This window comes from Trichogramma pretiosum, unplaced genomic scaffold (genome assembly GCF_000599845.2).
Source record: "Trichogramma pretiosum strain Unisexual culture from Peru unplaced genomic scaffold, Tpre_2.0 scaffold18, whole genome shotgun sequence".
NCBI lineage: Eukaryota > Metazoa > Arthropoda > Insecta > Hymenoptera > Trichogrammatidae > Trichogramma > Trichogramma pretiosum.
The window spans coordinates 1,343,312-1,365,568 of NW_019641681.1; the positions used below are offsets into that span (position 1 = coordinate 1,343,312).

General features: G+C 40.5%; 2 protein-coding genes across 5 annotated transcripts in view; one reads left to right on the top strand and one right to left on the bottom strand.

Annotated features, from left to right (window-relative positions):
* Positions 1–17,777, top strand: part of LOC106660224 (xaa-Pro dipeptidase) — a 31,370-nt gene extending 13,593 nt beyond the window's left edge. For 2 of the 4 annotated variants that reach the window (XM_014383147.2, XM_023460995.1), the window contains exons 3-9: positions 593–832; positions 9,201–9,262; positions 9,889–9,933; positions 15,114–15,383; positions 15,467–15,911; positions 16,592–16,743; positions 17,501–17,777. In XM_014383147.2, coding sequence (XP_014238633.1) covers positions 593–832; positions 9,201–9,262; positions 9,889–9,933; positions 15,114–15,383; positions 15,467–15,911; positions 16,592–16,743; positions 17,501–17,582 — 1,296 coding nt within the window. In that variant the 3' untranslated portion in view covers positions 17,583–17,777. The other 2 variants (XM_023460993.1, XM_023460994.1) reach the window with 2 other exon arrangements.
* Positions 17,778–18,366: 589 nt separating this feature from the next.
* LOC106660002 (putative inorganic phosphate cotransporter) lies at positions 18,367–21,838 on the bottom strand. Its single transcript, XM_014382813.2, has 5 exons — positions 21,646–21,838; positions 19,457–19,750; positions 19,077–19,384; positions 18,609–19,013; positions 18,367–18,531 (listed from the first exon to the last, which is right to left on the bottom strand). The coding sequence occupies exons 1-5, from the start codon at positions 21,836–21,838 to the stop codon at positions 18,367–18,369; spliced, it is 1,365 nt and encodes a 454-aa protein (XP_014238299.2).
* Between the last annotated feature and the right edge of the window lie 419 nt (positions 21,839–22,257).

Below are 22,257 nucleotides of genomic sequence, written 5' to 3' on the forward strand. Positions count from 1 at the left end.
GGTAGAAAACAATTTTGACATCACGTTTTAATTTCCAAGTTTCAAAACAATGTCAAACGAGATATAGCTCTCGCTCGAGCTCTCTCGCGTGCCGCAAGACGGAATAATTCACGTGTCCCCTTATTATTGGATTGATCGAACGAGCGCTTAAGCAAATAATATAAAATATTGTATTACTTTACGACTTGAAATAAAAGTGAAACTAAATTAGTCGAAATTTGTTGTAATCATCGGGTCATCTCGGTGCTTTTCGATTAGTTTTTTGGGAGTACGAATTTTCAAATGTTGCTGCTGCACGAAGATCGTATCTCCGGTAGTTTCTTATATGACGAATTATGGTACTTTCACTGGCATAGCAATTACAAACTAGGTCGCTACACAAACACATCTACACATCTAAATGTGCCTTGGCCGATCGATGTTGATAATCGTGCACCGACGCGCGCCATATACTATCACAGAATAATGGGTACTTTGTGCGTGCCAAAAAATGATTAAAAAAAGCAAAACAACAAAAAAAGCTCAAGCCTCTCATGCTGTACACAACAATTGACGATTATAAGCAAGCATTAATAACTCCACCCACGCGCAGGAATCCTTCTTTCAATGGTGCTTCGGAGTCGAGGAGCCCGAGTGTTACGGGGCGCTGGACCTGGCCAGCGGCAAGTCTATCCTCTTCTTCCCACGGCATCCAGCCGAGTACGCGACCTGGATGGGCCGTCTCTGCCCTCTCGAGGAGTTTCGCCAGCGCTACCAGGTTGACGAAACCTACCACGTCGACGAACTCGAGCGAGTGCTCAGCTCCAAGGGGACCATAAAACTACTTTTATTGGTAAGTATATAATTTTTTTCTATTTGTCTTTTTTCTTTGATCGGCTCGAATCGATCGTTAAATGCATCTAATTATTCGAAACGATATCGATTTCGCGAAAGTAATCAGTATCGTCTGCGCCTTTTAATTCGACGATAAAATAGAATAACGGATACGACACTGCCGCCGCCACCACCACCACCGCCACCACTGCCGTGGCAGAAACCTGTCTTTCCAATTATGCAAATGCTCTCAGCGCGTCTATGGGCGCGCGCGTGGGCGACACACTGCAGCAGCGGCAGCACACGGTTTGGCGCGCGCGAGTCACGAATTTCTCTATACTACGTGTGTGTGTGTGTGTGTGTGTGTGTGTGTGTGTGTGTGTGTGTGTACAAAGGATATATCGCGAGAACGTCGAGGCTCGTTGATTGATTTTCATTGCGCGCGCGGGAAAAACACACTGTCGAGCCCGCACTCGGCTCGTGTGTCTCGTATACGATGTTGTATCCGATAATTAGCACGTGTGTGTGTATATATATTTTGAATTATGCATGCAGTTTATATTTTCGCGGGGCGCTTAATTGCTAAGAGGCAAAAGCTCGCTCTCGTATTATATATTTACACCCACTGGGCGCGCACAAAGGCCGCTGCTGCTTTATGCAGCGCGGCGCGCGACGCGTGTAAATTGTGTGCCGTCCCATGTACCAGTGTACATGTTGTAGTATGCTGCGAGCGCAGCCAAGAAATACATATCCGGAGGCCAATTTTCACGTTTCCGGTGGAAAGTGCACACACGCGCGCGCATGTATGTGTACACACATAATAAGGCCGCGCTGCGTAGGATAGATGTAATAAGTTATAGCCATGAGGCGAGCATTGGGCTGCGCGAATACGTCCGAGTTCTCTTTTCTCGAAAGGGCTCGAGTGTCATGCCGTCTCGCTGACGTCAACATTTTCTTATATACTTCGTTCGAGAACTCGACGTCAACGTCGACGACGAGTGTAGAATTGCTGATTTTTATTCATATTACATTGTTAAAGACGTCAAGCGGGCGGAAAAGTCAAAAACATAATTTATAGCCGCCTCGATCGGTTTGTTTCTCTTTTTAGCATAAAAGCACAAGAGCTCTAATTACATGACACGAGGCGAATCGATCATTGTTGCCGATCTCCAGGTGTTGAGAGACAGGCGTAACGCGTGCTTAATTCGCGCGCGAGCTGTTTTGTCGATTAAAATTGTGTCAAGCCAATATAACGGCCAATCGATGTTTCTTTCTCTATTATGTCTTTTATATCGAAATCTATCAAAAGTGGCCCCGTGTGGTATCGACAAGAAAAAAACTCGTCGATATACACATCGTGTTTCGAAATCGTTGTTATAACTCGCATTGCAATGTGTCATTGCATAATTTCGGTCTACTTTTTGGAAACTTTTTATTATTTTGCGAAATTTAAAAATTTCATCGCGAGAACACACACACACACACAGAAGCTCTCTTCTCGCTCTCGAACGGAATTTTTCTTCTTCTTTTTTATATTCTAAAAATAAACGTTTTTTATTAAGAATCCAATCTCGTTTATTGAACCGCTCGCGTGTGTGTGTGTGTGTGTGTGTGTGTTCTTTTTGGGGGTATTATGTAAATATCCTAAAAAGCAAATCAACTGCCTATTGGTTTTTTAATAATTCTCTTTCTTCTTTTCGCCGAATACACACGCAGCAACAGCATGAGCAGCCTCTTCGCGCGCGCGACACACAAGCTGAAAAATCTTTCGCACGATTTCGCTCGCTCGATCCACGTGTAACTACAACTTTTTTTTCTTTCTTTTTTTCTTTCCTCTTATTTCGTTAATTTCGAATGCAAAGCGAATCCGCATGATGCCGCGATGACTCGATCGTCCTCGTTACAATAAAGCCGCGCGATCGATATCGATGAATCCGAGAAAGAAGCTGCCTCTGCTGCTGAATCTGCCGTTATAAATGAGGTAAACTTTGCATCAAGCGCGTCCCTTTCGCTCCAACTTTTGTCATACATAACGAACTCGCCGTCGACGACGACGAAGACGACACAATCGAGTTGCGAATTTCGATATTATACAAGCTCTCTCGCGTGTGCGACGAATGACGCCTGGACTGCATATAAACACACGTATATACACATGAAATTTGGCTATGGTTTAAATTGCTCTCTTTCTCGTCACGCGTACATGTGTGTGTTGTATGCGTATTATATGCGTCTAGTCTTTCTCGCGCCAGAGTAGTATAATGTGGGCTAGTTTCCGGGTTTTGTGCTGCTGCCACTAAATAGTCGAGGTCTCTTCTATTATATATCTCTCTACTGTGCGCGCCTTGCCTCTCGTCGTCGTCGTCGCGCGGAGTCGCGTTATTCTCGTTTTGCGAGTCACGCGCGCATACTTCTGTGTCCCGCGTGGTAAAAGCTTCATATTCTCGGAAATAATGATGATGGCATGCGTTTGAAAATATTCAGCGAGCTCTTGTATATACACACACATTCACGCACACTATGTCTGTGGCATGGGATTTCCGATTTTATATATTGAAAATAGTTTAAACATTCTCTCTGCGTGCGTCCAGCTTTTCAGCACCATTTAATACCCGCGCGCAGCCAAAGGGTATACACGAGATAAAATATGGAAAATTTCGAGAATTATTTTGGTTTATTTGGGAATTAGCTACGTCGGGGAACGTCACACACGCTCCATGGACTTCGCGTGGGTTAATAGAAATTTCAAAAATTTTAAGCGAGGTGAAAAAGCTTTTAAATTTGTATACCCGCGCGTTTACTTTATGGACTTTGAATATTACGCACCGAAATTACTGGAGCGTATGATCATGCGCTAAATTTAATTAATTATGAATGAACATTTTTCTCTAATTCTAAATTACAACATAATGTAGATAATTAAGTTAAACAGGAAGCTATTTTTACAAAATTATTATTTTTTTTATTCTCGGTCGCAAAAAAATAAATAGAATCACGTATATTGAGCGAAGCGAAGAGCTGCGCAAAGGTCGTAAATGGAAAAAAGCCACATTATAAGTACCGAGTAAAACTCCTCCGTGGAATTTATAAATAATGCATCCGTTCAGCAAGTTTTTCAAAAGCGCACAAAGGAAATCGGAGAGCAAATATTTCTCTCGTGTCAGCTAAAAACGGCGCGACGACGACGAAGAAGACGACGATGCGCTGCGCTGCACCGCAACAGAGTGATTTTCTGCAATCATTCGCAATAACAGCAGCGCGTCAACGACGATTCGCGTAAAATAAGTGTATTATTCTTTCCACCCGACCTAAAGTTGCGCAGTTTTGTGTGAATCAAAATTTTTAATCGATCGATGTGTTTTTTGTTTTTATTTATGACTGTCCTACAAAACACGTTGGTGATGATCGATGGCCTCAAATCCGCAACTGAAATATTACAATCACTATTATGCAACATCACGCACTCTGCGATCATTAAAATTTTTGGCAAATTTTACCGTGTCTATTGCGATATCACGTTTTTTCATAAAAATACAATAATTAAAACAATAAAGTAAAAAGAAATGGTAGACATCAACATGAAGCATAAAGAAGCCATTCGGGTAGCTAGCATGTAAAATAATGTTGAATCGTGCTACATACGCACGTGAGTTGTCTAGGCCTCCTAAGGTCTGCTGCAGTTTTGTTAAGAAAAAAAAAAAAAAAAAAGAAAATAAAACTTCGCCAAGTGGAAAAAGCTGCAGAGCAGCAGACCATTGTGGCTCGAACTACGTGTAGCGCCTGAAGTGTATTATATACACTGCGAGCAGCAGTGTGAGTCGCACATGAGCAAAACAAACTTCGCGCGTCGCGTCGCGCAAAGTGTAATAAGCTCATAATATGCGAGTTTGTCGCGCCTCGTGTATGTCTGCGTTGCCCGAGTATAGTAGCAGTACCCTCTCCTCGTATAAATAGCATGACTCACGCCTACTCGGGCTTAATAAAAGAAAAATATGCAATAATAAAAAAAAAAAAAAAAAAAACAATAACAAAAAAAGTGAAAAAACCTAAAAAATTCTCTCGCACGCGCGAGTGCGACACAATCGGAGCTCAAACATCGGCGCGTGTGTTTTTAGAAATCCATTCTTGAAAATTCGATAAATATAAGCGAGCGAGCGCGTGTCGTGTCTGCATGCCTGCCTGCCGCTCGAGAGGCGTGCGCGGCGCTTTTCTTGGCAAATTGCGATACACGCACACACTCAGACACACGTATACGTAGATGCAGCTCGAATCTCGTAACATTGTTTGGCTCGAGGGCTAATAATGCCAAGGGCGGTGTAAGAATCTATATGCTTACGTAATGCTGCAGCGCACATATATAAAAGCAAGCGCGGGGTGCATATAATATGCACAGGCCTAGAGGAGCTTTTATACTTATGTTTGATTGTCGTCGATCGATGATAATTTAAGCGATGCATACAAACTCGCCCCGCGTGTCTAATTTCGGTACACAGTTTACGGAGAGCTCTAGTATACAGTTTACGTTTTCAACGTCGTGCTATATTCCACGCCGACGTATCCGAAAACTCTTCGTGAGTTTAATTCGGTATACATTATAGCTTGTAAATAAATACGAAAATAAATTGGCTTGCTAGCGCGTGAGTCTGATTTTCCCTTCGCCTCCACGTGACGAGAATGAGTAAAAATAAAGACTGAGAGACAGAACAGGAGAGAGAAAAAACGTGTCGAGTTAACGGTTACACTCCTTCGTTCTTTTTTTCCTTTTATTGGCGAATCGATTAAAGAGCTCCTTACTCCGCGCGCCGCGCGTTGTAAAGCTCCGGCATTCGGCGTGTAAATAACGCGAAAAAACGATTGTACGTTTATACGTATGCTATATTATGCTCGCGATAATATTGCCGCGGCGGCGGCGTTGATGCAAACGGGTATAATTATACCATACAGCATATTATAGCAGCGCGCTGGAATTGAAAAATAACATCCGTTATACGTATACGCCGGAGTTTCAATAAATATGTGATCGTCACGTCAGTTAAGTTCTCCATTATATATGCATGCGTATGTATGCGGAATCGCGAAAAATACATATACAAAACTGCAGTATGCATGCTGTACGTGCCTTGTCATATCGGCTTGCAATGACACAAAATTTTAATTGTTGACGTCTCGAGCTCGTCTTCTTTTCTTCTCGTCAGGTAAGGCAGGCGATTCTTATATGACTCGATCGCAGACGCGCCTGCATTGTATTGTAAACGCGTAATAACATTATCTCAAGTGTACGTACATGTGTTTATACACAGAAGTGCACGCGTGTTAATTATAAAAACATCATACGCAGTTGCACGCAGTATGTACTACGTGCGATGATAAGGAATTTTTGAGAATCTAGTATATACCCATAACGTGGCAGATGATAAATGCAGCGCAGAAAAAAGCTTTCCCTGCTGCCTAAAGCTTGAATAAACTTTGCCGCGCACGACGTGTTTATATTATGTATATTTTCGCACGGGCGCGCGCTTGCATACCGCCCGCCCGAAGATAATTATAAAATTATAGTAGCGCGTTAAAAATAAAATGCCTTTGAAGCTCTTTACACGTTTGTACACTTATTACATATAGGTATTTATATTACGCGATGTACGTTGCACACGAATAAAGACACGAGCCATTAACGTGGAAGGTACTTGTACGAAGTCGCGTTGTACCCCCCCGATCGATAGGCCAATTCAGATAGACGTGCGACTGCGGTTTGTGTCATGACGTGCACGCGGGAAAATTACAGGTATTTCGACGCGCATCGCACACATTACTATACAGCACGACGACGACCACGAGTACTTTTATGGTTTTTTCTTTAGCTCGTGACGTCGCTCGCGCGCCTTATATATTATATATTATACGACAGATGAAAATTAAAAGTGCAGGCGCGATGTGTTTACGTTTCGAGATATATGTGCGTGTGTGTATATTCGAGAAAAGCAAAGACGGATTATTGGAATTTTTTGCCAGAACAAATAACACGCGCTGCCGCGCGCCCGATGCATCATCATCGTGCTGAGTTTGAAAGAGGTAATTTTTCATAAATATTTGTCTGGAAAATTCGAATGTTGTACCGTTTTCTTTAAAAGTATCTCTCTCGGAAGACTTTTCGTGAATGGAGCCAGTGTGTATACGTACGCAGCAGTTGCAAATGTTTGAACGAATCGCGCAGGAAATAGGAACTCTTATCAACAGATTAGCAATAATCTCTTCTCGTTTGTGTACCAACTTCGAACTGTTTTTTGTCTCTCTTTTTTTTGCAAGATAGTGAAAATTCAACGTATATGAACGCAGAGTGCTTGAAATACTGCGGGTATTACAATGTTTCGCTTTGGCAAATGACAGCTGCGCAGCGCGAGCAAGAAACTACATTATGAACGGGCGTAGTTAAAAACTCTCCTATCTAGTTTTGCACATATAGCTCGTCGCTTAAGTCGATTGTTTAGGAAAGCAAACATTCGCAAACTTATCTCGTTTACGCAGGGGCATCATAAACAGGTCAACGTTAAAAAAAAAGTTATCAAAGTAACACTCGTAAACGTGCTTGCTATTCTCTCCCGCTCTCTTGGTCGTCTTGTATATATGGGCAATTACAAGCGGCCAATTTGTCGTAGGTCGATCGACTTTTAAAAATTACATAAAATTACGTCTGTCTATGATTTTTCCGTTACTGGCGCACGATGAAGCTCTCTGTAGGTCGTGTGACTTCGTGGTGGTAAAAACACAAATACAAATACACGCGGCATATATAATTCACGCATGCAGTGATTCTTTATTACATTTTTTTTGCGTGAAGCAATCCCGATCGTCGTCGTCGTCGTGTACAATCCCGCGCGGATAAGATAGCTCGTGAACCGCCGCCGTCGTCGCGACGACAACTCGACGTGTCTGTGTGCAGAAGCAGCTCTAAAATCTCCGCGGTTGCACAAAATGCATTGTATTTACATCACACGCACACACGTCCGACGTTGATCCTTTTTTACTGCAACTATATACGAGTGAAAAACGTCTCTCTCGGTGCAGTGCCTCACGCTACTTTTTTTTTATTTCTTTACTTTTCTCTCTTTCTCACACAGCTTCTCTCCCGGAGATGGAGATTTATAAGCCTTGAAAAGAGCAAAATCATGGCGATAACGCAGGCGCGCGCGCCTAGTGTAGTAAGGATTCGTTTGGTCGTTATTTTTTCGCTTATTTTTTTCTCGCTCGCAGCGAGATAAAAAATCCGTATATATTCTTCTCTCGCTAAACGTTTGTTTATGATATTGCAGATTGCTTGACTCATTGGATCGAGCGCAGAGGAAAAAAACGTCACATATTTGCGTATGTAAAATACATATGTTATGTGTGCGAGTGCAATAAAAATATCAAAACAATCTGTTATCTCTCCACTGCTCGAAAAGGAAAATATGTCATTGACTCTTGAAACTTTGTACACGTGTTTTTTTTGCTCGTTGCTGCTACTGTACTGCTTAGCTCTTTTATATAATTGTGGGCGATTGAGTGAAATAATAAATTATTATCGTTTACGACGCGTACTTCGGTGAGCTGCCGATTTTTTCGTTCAAAAATTATACGACAACATGACCCATTTGGCGCAAAAATCGATCGCGCGTCGCGGTGTTGTACGCGCCAGCTGATACGCGCGAAGCAGGAAACATTGCGATCGCGTACACGCATATATAAGTATAAAAGGATACGTATAACTGCAAAATTACACACACGTGAAACTTTGCGTTAATTGAGCAGACGTTGTGCAACACAGCTCGGAGCTCGCGCGATATATAGAATGGCTACACATCTATTAGGAGTCCTCGGGAGAACTCAAAAATATGTATAACAAGTCGGCGGCGCTTCTCTCATATCTTCTCTCAACATGCTAATTCGAAGAAGGTCGTGAACCCTTCAAGTTTATGATAAGCAACAAAATATAACTGGCGTACGTTACGATCCGCGCGCGCGTGTGTGTCTTGCCATTTAACGAGCAGCATCGAGGAGCTCACGGACGATTTCACTATATAAGTGGAATGTTTCTCCTTCGCAATTATTATCAGTCCGAGTGTTTAGCGCTATTTTTAAGCCAATCAATCGGTCGACATTTGAAATGAGGCTCTTTTGTTTATTATAATACCGATCTCCCCGGCCTACGATATGTCTACGTGCAGAAATTCGCGTATGCACACAGATTGGATCAGGAAAAAAAAATGCTAATAAACGCGGCGACGTTACTTTCGAAAAGCTTCAACGCATTATATACGTATATACAGTATATTTATCTTTGCATCTTTCCTTCTTTCTCTCGGCTCTCTCGTAAAAACTAAACGTTTATTTTCTCTGTTACCAATTTGCAGCGCGGAGTCAACAGCGACAGTGGCCTGACGACCCAACCGGCAACGTTCGACGGCATCGATAAGTAAGTACATACGCACACACACACACACAGAGCGTACACATAATATGAATATACACACATGTACTTATAGCGCAAAATGTTCCATGCTGCATGCTATGTGTGTCTCTCTTTCTCATGCATCAATTGTATAGTGCGATATATTGGTTGCGCAAAAAAGCCGTCGAATAGATACGCGCGCGCGCGACACACATCGGTACTGTTACGGGACAAAAAATTTGTTCGCTGCTGCACTAGACGCCGCGCTGACATACACACATATGCATGCACGGCAGAACAATCGAGATCGTTTCAATTTTATTCTATCATTCAAGTGACGTGTACGACGTGATTCTTTTTCTTTTCCTTTTTTTTCTTTGCTGCTTCGTATTATCTTTGACGCGCGACTTTATACACGTGCAAAGTCGGACGATCGCTGTTTATTTAGGTTGAATGATCGAACCGATTCTTATGAATACTATAGCCCCATGTGAGACGTTTCTCAAGTCCATACTCATAAAAATTTTACTCATGAATGATAGTATAGATTTATGATACAAAACTACTGGTGTTTTTTTTTAACAAGTGGATTAGATTATTGTTTTGCTTTGTTTATTATTAACCGAGTGTCTTTATGTTTTATTTTACAGATTCCAAACCGATTTTGACATTTTGTACCCGGAATTTTGTGAATGGTGAGTTTCTTATCTATAAGTTTATATTTATAATATATGTACTTCAATTCTGGAAAATCGAGGTATACATAAATCAGATATAATCAGTTGTTCTAATATAATGATAAAATCATTTGAGAACAAAACCAAACACGTTGACTAATACAAAGAGAATATTAAAATGACACGAGCTCATAAATATCAGTAATATACGAGAGACCACCACTCAACCCATTCAATCATCGCTGAATTTCATATCGCTGGGAATATATTAAAACAAAACATAACACAAGATTCTTCAAGCTGCCGAATTGGTGACAAATTTATCGCGTACATATATGTTTCAAAGGTAAATTGGCACAAATTACGTTAAACAATTAATCCAATTCGACTCGAGAACTGCTTTATGTATCCGTGGCAAACACACAATGCTCGGACACATTATGCAACTGTCATTTTGAATAATAATGCATAGACGACGTGTGTGCGGACGAAGCAGCAGCAGCAGCAGCAGCACATTTATTTACGTACAAGAGGAGAGAAGCAAAAACGAGGAGAAAAACACGCCGCCGCGTTCTCACATCGTGTTCTCTCTCTCGCGTGCTGCAGCGATGATCAATGAATTCGTTTGAAATGTTATAATACAATGGCCTAGTTTTTGATATAAATTTCAACTGTATACACGTGTATGTACACACGACTCTGTGTGTATATTATCTTCTGGCATGTGAGAGTTAGTAAATGACAAACTCGTTGGGAAAGGGTCAGACTGTCACCTGAAATTTGGAGGATGTTTTCAATTAAAAACTGTGTGCGTCTGTGAGTGTGAAATCGTGTCCGACTTCTCACTCATTATATCATTGCGCAAAGAGAGTTCCCTGTACGAAGCAAGAAAAACGCCGTGAAATGTATGTTATTGAACGGTCGGCTCTGTGTGTCATAAATAAGATTAGCATTTCGACGACTCGGCACAAGTTTTTTTTCCTTCTTTTTCTTCTACTTCGTGTAAAGACGCCTAAAGGGGTACACGGAGCGAGAAGAGAAACGTTTTTTTGGCACTCGTGAACGAAAACAAAAAAAATAACAAAGGATAACTATTTTTAAACATGTAAACACGTTTCGTTATCGAGTAAACAGAGCTTGCAACTCGAATTTACACAAACTATGCCATGCCGGCTCAGACTGATTGCTGATAGCTGATAAACGATGTGTAATGGAAGAAAATCGCCAGAGATAGTCACGCGCGTGTACAGAAAAAAAAAACAACAACGAGCGAACGAGCGAAGCGGATTGGAGAGAAAAAAGTGGAAAATTAATTCACGACAATTTGCATTAAAAACAAGCAGCAGTAGAAGCAAGCTCAATGGCATTTTTCTTCCATTTATATCGACATTCGTTCGAATTCTCGCGACTTCTTACGGACGTTATTGTCCATTTTATTATCTTTTCTTTTTCATTCCATCGCATCGTTTGAAAAAGGAAAAAAGGAGAAAAAGACTAAATAAATCACTATAAGGGCTATTGTACTGAAAGATGGCCGTATGTTCGTTCTCTTTCGCAAGCTGTGTTATTACTGCTATATAAGTCTAGTTGTGTGTACGTATACTTATATACACACATGACAATCGACCCGTCCTACTTTCGCACTTATACACAGAAAGAGCTTATGTATACATATATATATATATATATATGGTACACGCTAGGCGCTAGCTCGACGTATGCGCGGCCGCCTGCACCACCGCGCTCTTCATTCACGGAAACCCGTTCGGTGAACGCTGAGCGTGGAGTAGTGCTCGGTGCACTGCAGAGCCGGCACTTTGCACAAACTTTGTTTACTTGCAACGAGACTTGCCGCAATATACGTGCAGCAGGCACACTTACACAGACACAAGTATATTCGGCCTGAGCGATGCGCTACTGCTGCACTTTATATTATATGCATGAAAGAGGCTATTTTTAGACAGCTACGTCTTGCTGCTGATGCTGCTGCTGCTGCAGCGTGGATCGCGTCGTTTACGTACGACGACGGTTGTACGAACAGCTCGACTTGTAATTGTTGCGCTTATGCTGGTGAACGAATTTTCCAGGAATCTCATCGATCGTTAAATGGACTCGTTTTAGAACTATTCAAAATGATCTGATAATGAATTTCGAACGAAATAACACGCTTTGACCTGCTTTTACCCAAAACACGTATAGAATTTGTGTTTACCAACACAAACGTATCGGGCGATGGGAATCTTGGACTTTCACCCAATTTTCACCAAATTTCTTATAGAAAATAGTAAAAGCGCATCTAGCCGTTGAAAAATGTCTACGCATTTTTTTTAACGATTTTTACGCATTGTACTTTATACTTGTGACCCACGTTGCGAGTAATAATTCATTAAGAGCCGATTGTTTATGTTTGCGCTAGCGTCAAAACAAAGGCGAAACAATTCATTGCATTGCCACAGTTCGGCAGCATTTATATGCAACGATGTCAAGTTGCTATGAAAATAAACAATAACAGTATTCTATTGTACTCGCTCATTCATTGATGACTAATGTTGATCGATACGATTGTAAACAATAACAAACCCGAGCGAGCTGCTTAGTATCGACCCCTACATTTGGAGCAACAAAGCTACAAACCGTCGATAAAGTAGATGCCTCTCTTACCAAACTAGCCCGATGTAAACAAACTTTCTAGCCTACCGGCTGTGCACAGAAGATCGTCTGCTTTTCAAACAGATCACGTGGGTAGTATGCAGTTTAGCATCGATGCAAAGCAGTAGAAAAGCAGAAGACACTGTCATACGGGGCAAATACATTAATGTGTCCTAGTTCTTACATAAAATACAAAAGCGTTGTCGTTGTCGTTGCGAGTGATCGAGCTTAGAGTCCAAGTGCCAGTTTAAATTACCATCGATTCTCAGTCATCGTTTCGACATTGAACTTTTATTTACCAAGACTTATCGATGAATTAGTGCAAAACAGAGGTTAGCTTTTTCCGCAATGCAGAAATTCGCTACGTAACGTGCAGGCGTGTTAAGTTTTAAAAATACATGGATGCAGCTCGAACTATGCAAATCGGCTGTTTCAACTATTTATAACCAAGTAATATTTATGTATAAGTAGATTTATTCAAGATGCAGACGACCAAGATAATTCGAAAATTGTCCTGTCTCGGCTCGAATAATATTTATTTGAAATCGAGCGGCAGGCTCATAAGCAGCAACGAGTACCGGCACAAACAGGACACGCTCCTTAGGACGGAGATGCTGGTGCAGGAAGGAAATAGCATTTACGAGCTGCCAATAGTCATACGGAAGACGAATATATTGAACGACATCTTACGCGAAACGAACGAAATAGAAAAAGAGCTCGATTCGTCGACCGACAAAATCGCAGAGACGAGCAGCAGCGACGCGCATCACGACAAGACACTGGAGATGTACATCAGCTCCGTGATCGACAAGCACTTTCAGATGAACAGCGAGGTAGCCCTGCAGTCCCTCAAGCAGATCATCAATCTCGAGCGCAAGAATCGCAAGTACTTTAAAAGCTCGCCGAGCGAGCGCGAATGCCGCGACACCGTGATAACTCAGCTGGTCGAGATCATAGTCGCCAGTCCGCAGAGCCAGAAGGTGCTCGAGGCTTTCCTCACCCTGCTCAGGGACAAGCACCAGTCGCCCAACGATACTTACAAGAATCTTCTCACCGACGCCGCGATTCTGCGCTCGGCCAACGGCGACTTCAGCATTCAGCAGCTGATCGATATAATCCGCGTGCTGCTCACTTTCAAGGGCCTCAAGCATCAGGAAGCGATCGATTATTTCTGGATCGGCTTCGATACGAAGCAGAAGGACATTGGATCGCGCTACTTGGTGCCGCTGTTCCAACTGCTGCCCTACACGAAGAGAAGCCGTGGCAGGATGCAGTACCTGTTGGAAGAGAAACTCGCGCAAAATTACGGCAAATTGTCCGCCTCGCAGATGACCGACATCATACGCATATCCACGTTCACTGCCAAGTCCCCCTCGCTACTGAAATCGATTGGTAAATGGGCAAATATGCATTTCAAGACGATCACCAAGCCGGACTTGCAGACGTTCATCGAGAGCCTGACCGCGGCTAAGTACATAAGCTATAGCATCGAGCACGCCTTGGAGATGGCTCTCGTGAAGAAAAACTTGACGGGTCGAGATCACGCGCTCATGTCGTCTCTGGCTGTCTACTGCCAAACTGTACAGCTGCGCAATCCCTACATACTCAACAGATTCATTCGTTATCTGGAGAAGTACTACGCGAATCTGCCACCCTCGTCGACCGTTCAAATGATCGGCCTGCTGGGCCTGCTGAACTTCGAGCTGGAGAATCGCAAGCGCTTCTGGCAGATGACCGAGGCTTTTTTGAATGCGAGATTCATTCTGCTCGAGGCCGACGAGATTCTGCACGTCTCGCTCACCTGTGCCTTCATCAACAAGTACTTTCCCAAGTGTACGAGTAGGATATTCTCAGCCGAATTCGTGGACAAGATCAACGCACAAAACGGCTCGACCGTGGCTGCGAGACTCAAGGATCAGCTGTACCTGCTGGACACAGCCATGAGTCTGGATTGCCCAACGATGCACAAGAGGAGCGTGGCGTTGCCCCAGAGCAATAAATCGAGGCAGAACGACAACTCGGACAAGATCGGCAAGCTCCTCGGCAGGATCGAGGAACATCTGTCGAAATTCTGCGAGGCCAAGAGCCTGCGTCTCAGCAAACAAGTGAGCTTGCGCTATCTGCCGCCAGAGCTTTACAGCATCGACGCTCTCGCGCACAAGCGAACCGAACAGCCGCTAAAGATCGTCGATCTTCCTCTGCAGGAGAAAAACGAGAGCACGGCCATTCTGGTGCTGCTGCCGAGCCACTACTGCTGGAACTCGGCGAAACTCATTGGCCATCAAGCGATGAAAGTCCGACATCTGCGTAAATTAGGCTTTCGAGTGATGCTGCTCGATTATCGTTACCTGCAGAGCTGCGAGCGATATCCCAGCGAGTTGGTGCTATATTTCAAGTCGCAGTACGACTCGGCTTTTGCGGCTTTATTATAGTTGCATTCGAGGCCGTTATATGGTAAACACGATCGAATGAGCTTTTTCAACACTTTTTTTGTTTTTTTCCAATGAAAAAATTTATAATTTAACGATTTCGTTGCTTTTCGTTCACAGCCGCGTCATAAAATCACCGAAGGAGATCGAAGTTTTGCGTTATGTGGTCAAAGTAAGCTCCGACGCTCACAAAGCCGTCATGCGGATGGTCAAACCCGGTGTGGCCGAATTCCAAGCCGAGGCCCAGTTTTTGCATCACGCCTACGCCGTCGGTGGCTGCAGACACGTCTCCTACACCTGCATCTGCGGTTCCGGTGAGAACGGATCCATCCTTCATTACGGTCACGCGGGAGCACCCAACAATAAGGTTCTCAAAGATGGAGATATGTGGTGAGCATTGAAGGCGACAAAAAATATTCGTAGTCTTGCTTTTTTCAAGAGATAGAGAGCTTCAGAACGTTATCCCTTTTCAGCTTATTCGACATGGGTGGCAATTACGCCGGCTACGCGGCCGACATAACCTGCAGCTTTCCGGCCAACGGAAAATTCACCGAGGACCAGAAGATCGTTTACAATGCCGTGCTGGACGCGCGCAATGCCGTGCTCCAAGCTGCCAAGCCGGGCGTGCTCTGGAGCGACATGCACCTGCTGGCGAATCGAGTGATGCTGGAAGCCCTGAAAAAGGCCGATCTGCTGCAGGGCGACGTCGAGGACATGATCCGGTCTGGCGTACACGCGGTCTTTCAACCGCACGGACTGGGCCACTTCCTGGGTCTGGACGTTCACGACGTCGGTGGCTACTTGCCCGGCCATCCTGAAAGATCCGCGGAGCCGGGACTGAGCAAGCTGAGAACCGCCAGACCTTTGAAAGCTGGAATGGTGCTCACCGTGGAGCCGGGATGTTACTTCATTGATTGGGTAGGTTGTTCAAAAAATATGTCAATGTGGTATTTAATTCGATAATAATAGTATAATTTGGATTTAAAAATCGAAACACAGATAACGGGGTTTTTTTTTGCGTCAATTTTTTTGCCACGGGACTAAATAAAGAATTAAAAATCAAGTATAATAATTAAATTCTCAATGAACAATGAATTTAAAGTTCAATTTCATTGGCTGTGACACAATACAATGTATTGAAAAAAAAAAAAAAATTATTTCTCTTTGGTACATTTATATATTTTTATATTGATAAAAAGTATAATTTCAAATAAAAACAAACGTATTTTTAGTTTAAAAAAAACAAAACAAAGCAACGTGGCTTTATTATGCAAACGTTTCTTGAGTTATTTAAATTGTACGTTTGAATCAACAATGCAAACTAAGCACACTAGTTAAAATTTACGAGTTTATTTTGTACGGAGATATATTATGATGAACGGAAGCGCTTGTCGCTCGTTTTAGGTAAAAACCCGCATTGTCGGTAAAATTTGTGACTAATTAAATTCTTCGCAAAATACTACCATTGACGCTAAAGCTTCAGGAAGATGAATACAAATTATCTGTGAAAAATATGCGTCTGTTTTTCTCGGTAAATGCTCGCATTACTATGTCAACTTCGAATAAATCGTACTTCATTTTTCCTTCTTTCATTTCAGTTATTGCAAAAAGCTAAGGCCGATCCTGCACAAGCGAAGTTCATCAACTGGGCCAATATCGAGAGATTCCGCGGCTTCGGCGGTGTACGCATCGAGGATGACGTTCTGATCACCGAAACTGGCATGGAGAATCTTACCGACGTACCGCGCACGTAAGTGTTTGTTTGAAAAGCGATTTAAAAAAAATTAATAAACATAAAACATGCGTCGTTTTGAAATGCTACACGTCGATGAAAAAAAAAGAAAAAATGCATCCATTGTATACTTACAAACGCATGCGTCACCAGAGCCTGACAAACTGTATCAACATTACACATTATTCTAAAAATATCGTCGTAAAAATTATTTTTAACGACACTAACTCGCGGCAGACTATCGCTTTGGTTATTTAATCGCATTTCTCTCTGAGAAAAGCTGAAGATGAGAAATTCTTACCGCAAAAAGTTCTGAGTGATTAGAATGAAAAAACTATCTATACTTGCCATTACGAAGCTTGGTTGAGAGAAAAAACTTACCGGAGGTAACTACTTACATCACGCATAAACAATCACTTAATCACTGTTTTCTAATAATAAGAGCTATTTTCAGGGTCGTAATATAACCATCTATAAAATAAAAAGCTTATGACGTAAAAAAGATTTTGAAATTATATTGCTCTTGCGTCAGTATAACAATTTCTACGAGTCGTATAAAATTTCATATTTTAGATTATACGCTATAACAATATTCCATACTCTATATAATTTCTATTGCTCTATTGACATTTATTGATATAATCATTCGTAGTTAAAACTGATTAAGAGGATTAATTTCTAGAAATTAACTCGTAATTAGTTGTGAAAAATTTAATTTCGATAAAACAAACCTAAGAGATGTACTATCATTTACTTTTTCATCTATATATTGCAGGGTTGAGGAGATTGAGGAATGGATGTCATACAAAAGAGCCGAGATTAAACTACCACAGGAACTGAAGCACCTTCCCTTGTGAGGTGCAGTCGATAAAAAACAATAGAGATTCTTATTTTGACGCATCCGAATACTGTGATTTTTTGAATCGTTGATGTAATTATATTTATACAAATGTTGTGATAAATATTTTTTCTATGTGATCTGTCAATGGGATATTGCATTTGAATGGAAATTATTTATCTACCAATAAACGTTTCATTGTTCTTAAAAATTATATGCGAGTATTTTAAAATTTGATATACAATTTACATCATCGATATTAATATAGTGAATAGTTTATATTTTTTAAAAGTCTTTGTAAGATTTCATTGACAACTTGCGAAATTTTTTTTTATCATAAAGCATTCAACGAATGCATTGTGAAACAACTATACGATATTTGAAAAGAATTTCGTCAAGTTGAACACGATCGCAGTAACGTGCTTGACGTCAATGAGTCTGTATATTCACGTGATAAAACTTTTTTTTTTCGTAAAAGTGCTGAACCTCCGATTGTTTTTGGTTTAAGGCATAATGGTAAAATCGGGATATAAATTACGCACATTTGAATCATGACGATATCGTTTTTTGCTTCCTTCTAGAGGAAGCAACGTGACAGGTTCGAAAATTAGATTTCGAATCAAGCGTCGTTGAACAATTTGTATGAATTCTCAATAAATGTCCACGTGCGCCCAATCATCTAAATACACAATACAATTAATTTGAATGTGTACATAAAAATTTTCAACACTAATTAGCATCATCAGAACTGAAACTGATGATTACTCTTAGATTTCAGTGTTTTCGTTTCATTTTTTCTTTTCTTATAAATTCATGTCCAATTTATTCCGGTTTTGATACGATAATGGAACTAGGCTCCACTTGTCCTGGATACTTACTTTACCGCAAATTATGAAAAAGATACTCGTACAAACTGGGTGAATGAAAAATATAAATGTTATAAATGTGGTCGATATTCTTTCAAATTTCTGAAAAAAAAAGAAAGCTCGGTAATGTTATTTGCATTTATGTTTAAAAAATTTGATTATATTCACGTAATACTCACGTAATAGATAAAGATCAGAAGCACCAAACTTTTGAAAATTTGATTCTTAGCTTCTGTAATAGCGATGAGAATACCTGCATAATACGGACTCAAGTCCATATGATTGAACATAAAACCACTGCTCTGAAAGCTTATTAATCCTGTTAAAATGAGCCGTATGAATGTCCATCCGATTCTGTCTAAGAGCTCATATTTGATTGAAATTAGTGCACATGCTGTTATTGGTACACAAATAGCAAGGAAATTGAAGATCTTTCGTGCTCTGAGTCTTGTTAAATATTTTTGCGCTACAAGTGCGTCCGACAGATAGCTCGACCCGATTCCACCCAGAATTAAGAGTGAAAACCTCGCAGATGTGCTCTTAATAAAACGCAGCGCATCTGGTAATTCAAATGGATATTCATACTGAAAATATAATTGTTAAAAATTAGCGCTGGGTTAAAAAAGAAAGAAAACCAAATATCTTACTTCGTCTGAAAAGATCATTTCATGCAAAGCAAAGGAAGTCTTGTGAGACATAATCAATGTCCAGACAGCAAACGATGACAGCATCGAGCTCCATGGTATTTTTGGCTTGAACGACGGAGCTTCGTTTACGAATTCCACGTCGCAGTTTGATCCCGCAAAATTGTATACTATACTCCAAATCACATCGGATATTCCAAAAACTAATTGTGTTCGGGCGTCAACTGAGCCAAAACCATTGATGCTTGAAAGAAGGGCAATGCCAAGGGTAAAGAGTACGATGAACTGCTTTGCGGATAAAACCAATGAAGCTAAAAGTAGATAAGGATCATTTATAATAGTATTGGTAGATATTGTTCTCAAATATAAATGTGTAAGCTTACCAACGGTCGTCCGATGCCGAGGCGATATCATGCGCGACAAGAGTACGTAAACACAAGGTAGGATCGGCGCTTCAATTACCCCAAAAAGTAAATTAAAACCCACGATACTTAAAGTGGACTCGGGATCTGTATCGATATCAAATTTAAAAACTGCTCGAATGTAGTGCAACAGACCGATTCCAGCAATGCTCAGACATAAAAGTTTTGTGGCATTCCAATTAGTGGCTAGTATACCAGCTGGTACAATCATCAAACCGTAGCTCAATGTGCTTACAAAGAACGTCAAAGCTTCATCTGCAAAATGGATAAAAAGTTATCGTGGTCAATCGTCCAAGAGAAAAAGGTATAGTTACCGAAGAATCGCATGTGAGCTACTGTGAGGAAACCCGTACGTATGTAATAGGATTGATAGAATATCAATACTGCAAGAAATATCAGGAAGATTTGAGGAGCTACTCTGCTCTTTACTTCGGAAAGATAGTATATCCAATCAAGTATATTATATATTTTTGTGAGATATTTGCTACATTTCAATTTTGAAGCGGAATTAAAATTTTTTGTAGTATATGACAAATGACATTAGTTCATTGACCTCGAGATATTGGACATTAGTTTGATAAATATTTTAGGCCTCCGATGATTTTTCTATAGAAATAATTATCTTTTAAAATTCCTCAAATGCCGGTATTCAAAGGGTCGAAATACAATTTAGCTTTTAAAAATGAAAAATTCTTAATAATCGTTCAACTGCCGGTTTTTACACCGATAAATATCAGCTGACAATAAAGCAAAAATCGTATCTGCACGAGCGCTCTTATCAACACTGCCTATTGTGTGCGTCATTGAATATTTTGGTAAAAACATCAAGTGCAATATTTTTCTAAACAATGTCGTATCATATAAGTGAAATCACATAGACAGAAATATTTTTTAGTTATAATCCTCGAATAATAATAAATCATTGCAAACAGTGGGAAATTGCTTGGTGGACTGATTATAAATTAATATATTTTAGTAATGTAAAAAATGAATAATGAAATGTGAATTTGGTTTACTAGGTACGTATATATTAATACGAAAATTCAAGGCCCCAAAACATTACATTTTCATACCAGCGGCCCGAAAGTGCCTACTTCCCTGCCGCTGCGCAAAGCGGGAAGAGCGATTTTCAGGCCACTGTGTATGAAAAATAGTATACAGGCCTCTGCCGCAAAAAAAGAAAGCCCCAGAGCACGTGTTTATCGGCCTCGGCTTCGCCTCGGCCACTAATTACACGTACTCTGGGACTTTTCTGTTTTTCGCGGCCTAGGGCAGTAATATACTATGCAACATTTATATCAATATAAAGTATAAAAAAATATTGAAGTTGAAAATTTTATCAAAGCTGCGGAAAATCAATTAGCTTTGTGTTGCATTTGTCTGTGTTTTTAAGATAACCCTGGAAGAATCATTTTTAATATGATTAGTTTTGACAATTTCTAAAAGGGATAGAAATTTCAATAATGAATTTTATTAAAATAATATATATTTACCTGCATGCTTATATATCAGTGAATTGGAAGTCATGATTTTACTCGATCTTCACGACGGAGTTTTTTTTTGTTTTACGAAGTACTCCTCAGCGACATACACAATACAATGCTCGAATCAATCATCTCAGTTGTATACAAAATAGAAAGTTATCTTAGAATACATCGAAATAGTCCGTTATCATAGTAGCGTATACGGACAACGCTTCACTCATATCAAAACATTCATTTAATATCTTCATTATATATTTATTTAAGGTGTATCATCTTGACGGGTTCTAGCAGCAAGATGCTAGTTCACACAACAGAGCAACTAGATGCCAACTTAATTTTCTACCTACCTCACCTCTTCGTATAATAATAATAACAAAAATCAAAGCTCGTCCACAGATTACAGATTAAGAATTGACAATTCAAAAGTAAACATTCTTTAAACTTCAAAGAGTTTAACTCATTCCTTCTTAAAATCGTTTGCAGAGAAGTTTGCTAGAAATTCTTTCTGATGAAGAGCTAGTATTCAAAGATGTAAAGAACACAGATTGAAGTCTGACAGTCTGACTTTGAAAAGGTGAATTCGAGAAAAAAGCGTTTAAAGTTTTCTATAGTAAAAAAGGAAATATAAATTAAGTATATCTTTAGTCTGCAATTTCTGCACCGTACAGTTGACCTTCAAAGTTGATGTCCTCATCCTGCAAGTGTCTTTTTTGCTGCAAGTTCTTGACTTTATTCTGGCCTCTTTCACAACCTCAGACAAGGATCTTTTCGCTTTTTTAAATCGTTTAGCGTCGACTTCGAGGAACAAATCATAAACGATCGGTCCGATTTTCATATCCATCACTTCCATTATGCTCATGATTGACGAAAATCCATCATTATAAATACAAAAAGAGATGAACGCGAAGAACTACCATAGCCCTCGTACATACAGAATTCGGGCACTTATAGAACCATGCTCGAAAATTTTTCAGAGTACTTTTGAAATATTGAAAAACTTTTTAAGTCAAAACAAAATTTGATTTTAAAAAGTTCTAGGGTGGTTTATCCCTTTAAAAAATTCTGAACTTGGATCTATACTTATATCGAGCTCAATTTTGTTGATTCTTCGCCGAAATAGCACTACCACTCAAGTAGCTTCTACAGAAAACTATACCTCTTTTTCAAATATCAAGTAGTACTTACTGACTACTGTACTACTAAGCTCTTACTAATTTTTTTCTTTCATAAGCTTTACTTGAAGAATAATAATTCATAAAGAGATAATGATTTTGTCGT

What these genes read in the sequence shown, in the direction of transcription:
- LOC106660002 (XM_014382813.2), bottom strand. Translation starts at nt 21,838, where the DNA reads ATGAGCATAATGGAAGTGATGGATATGAAAATCGGACCGATCGTTTAT. An exon ending in ATCAACTTTGAAGGTCAACT is followed by an intron (nt 19,751 to 21,645) that starts GTACGGTGCAGA and finishes TCCATTTTGCAG; the next exon opens with ATGAAGCTTTGACGTTCTTT. An exon ending in TTCTGATCTTTATCTATTAC is followed by an intron (nt 18,532 to 18,608) that starts GTGAGTATTACG and finishes TTTTTTTTTCAG; the next exon opens with AAATTTGAAAGAATATCGAC.